The 1,104-nt window shown below is 40.1% G+C and overlaps 1 protein-coding gene across 1 annotated transcript in view; it reads left to right on the forward strand.

Moving 5' to 3' along the window:
* Positions 1-443: 443 nt before the first annotated feature.
* SPTY2D1 (SPT2 chromatin protein domain containing 1) overlaps positions 444-1,104 on the forward strand; it is a gene marked incomplete at its 5' end in the record, with an annotated part of 7,008 nt that continues 6,347 nt past the window's right edge. The window contains one exon of the mRNA XM_010172726.1: positions 444-558. Within this exon, the coding sequence (XP_010171028.1) occupies positions 444-558 (115 nt within the window). The remainder of the gene's footprint in view (positions 559-1,104) is intronic.

Below are 1,104 nucleotides of genomic sequence, written 5' to 3' on the forward strand. Positions count from 1 at the left end.
AGAGCGCACACTGGGCCCACCCTGATGATGATATTTATAGGGTGAAGTAGTTGGCTGCTAGTCAGTAGTATAGAGAAGAGAGATCACAGAATCACAGATGTCTTTGTTTTAGCTCTGGTATCTTGTCTTGCACTTTTGGGTTTTGAAACCACCTTTCAAAATGTTTCTCAAGACACCTTCACCCCCCTGTATGTCATCCAGAGACTTTCTGGCTCATGAGTTCACTCTGAGGATGTGAGACCTGTCACTCCTTAGCCTGAACCAAAGTGTGGCCAGGAGTCAAGTGTATCTGTCACAACTCTCAGCTTCAGTGGGAATTCATTGTTTATTCGCTGCCATCTCTATGCTTAAAATACATGACTGTGTTGTAACTCCTCAGTTTTAATAACTTTAAGATTTTTACATTTTTAAACTTTTCTGACATATTTCTTTGGTCTTTGTAGAAAAGGTACAGTTTGGCTGTTGGTCCTCCCAAAAAGGTTCCGAAAGTCAAGGGTGTAGAGTCTGCAGCAGTGCAAGCATTTCTCAGACGGCAAGAGGAAGAAAAAAGAAAAAAAGGTAAGAGTCCAGAACATCTCCTGTGGGAGAGTTTCACTGAGTCTTTGAGCCTCTGTCACCTTATTCAAAGCTTTTGCAAAAATACAGCTACACTTCTGTTTCTGGAATTTATGCACATAACTGATGCTGCGGGAAAGCCAGGACTAAGTAAGGACTAGGGATGTTTGCATGCTTTCCTAAGGAGTTAAGTATTAAATCAGCTACACCAGTATTTACTGTTGGACATTGAGGAGTAGTTAAGGTGAAGAGATATTGCAAGAAACCATCTGGACTTTTTGTAACCTAACTTTGAAAAGCTTTATCTGTGGGGAAAAAATGATGAGTTCCTTGTTGCTGTGTCTTAATCTAGTGTTTCAAACCTGTGTAAATTTTAAATTTGTATAGCAGAGGCTTTATTTGAGCCACAGTTTTTCCACTGTATTGTGTTTCCTTTAAATAGTCCATAGAATAAACTAATACTGCATTGCTTCTGATATTAATGTTTTGTTAAAGGTAACCAAAGCTGATGGACTGGCTAGCCCAGGGTATTCCTGCTCTCCTGGGCCA

This window comes from Antrostomus carolinensis, unplaced genomic scaffold (genome assembly GCF_000700745.2).
Source record: "Antrostomus carolinensis isolate BGI_N321 unplaced genomic scaffold, ASM70074v2 scaffold24077, whole genome shotgun sequence".
Taxonomy (NCBI): domain Eukaryota; kingdom Metazoa; phylum Chordata; class Aves; order Caprimulgiformes; family Caprimulgidae; genus Antrostomus; species Antrostomus carolinensis.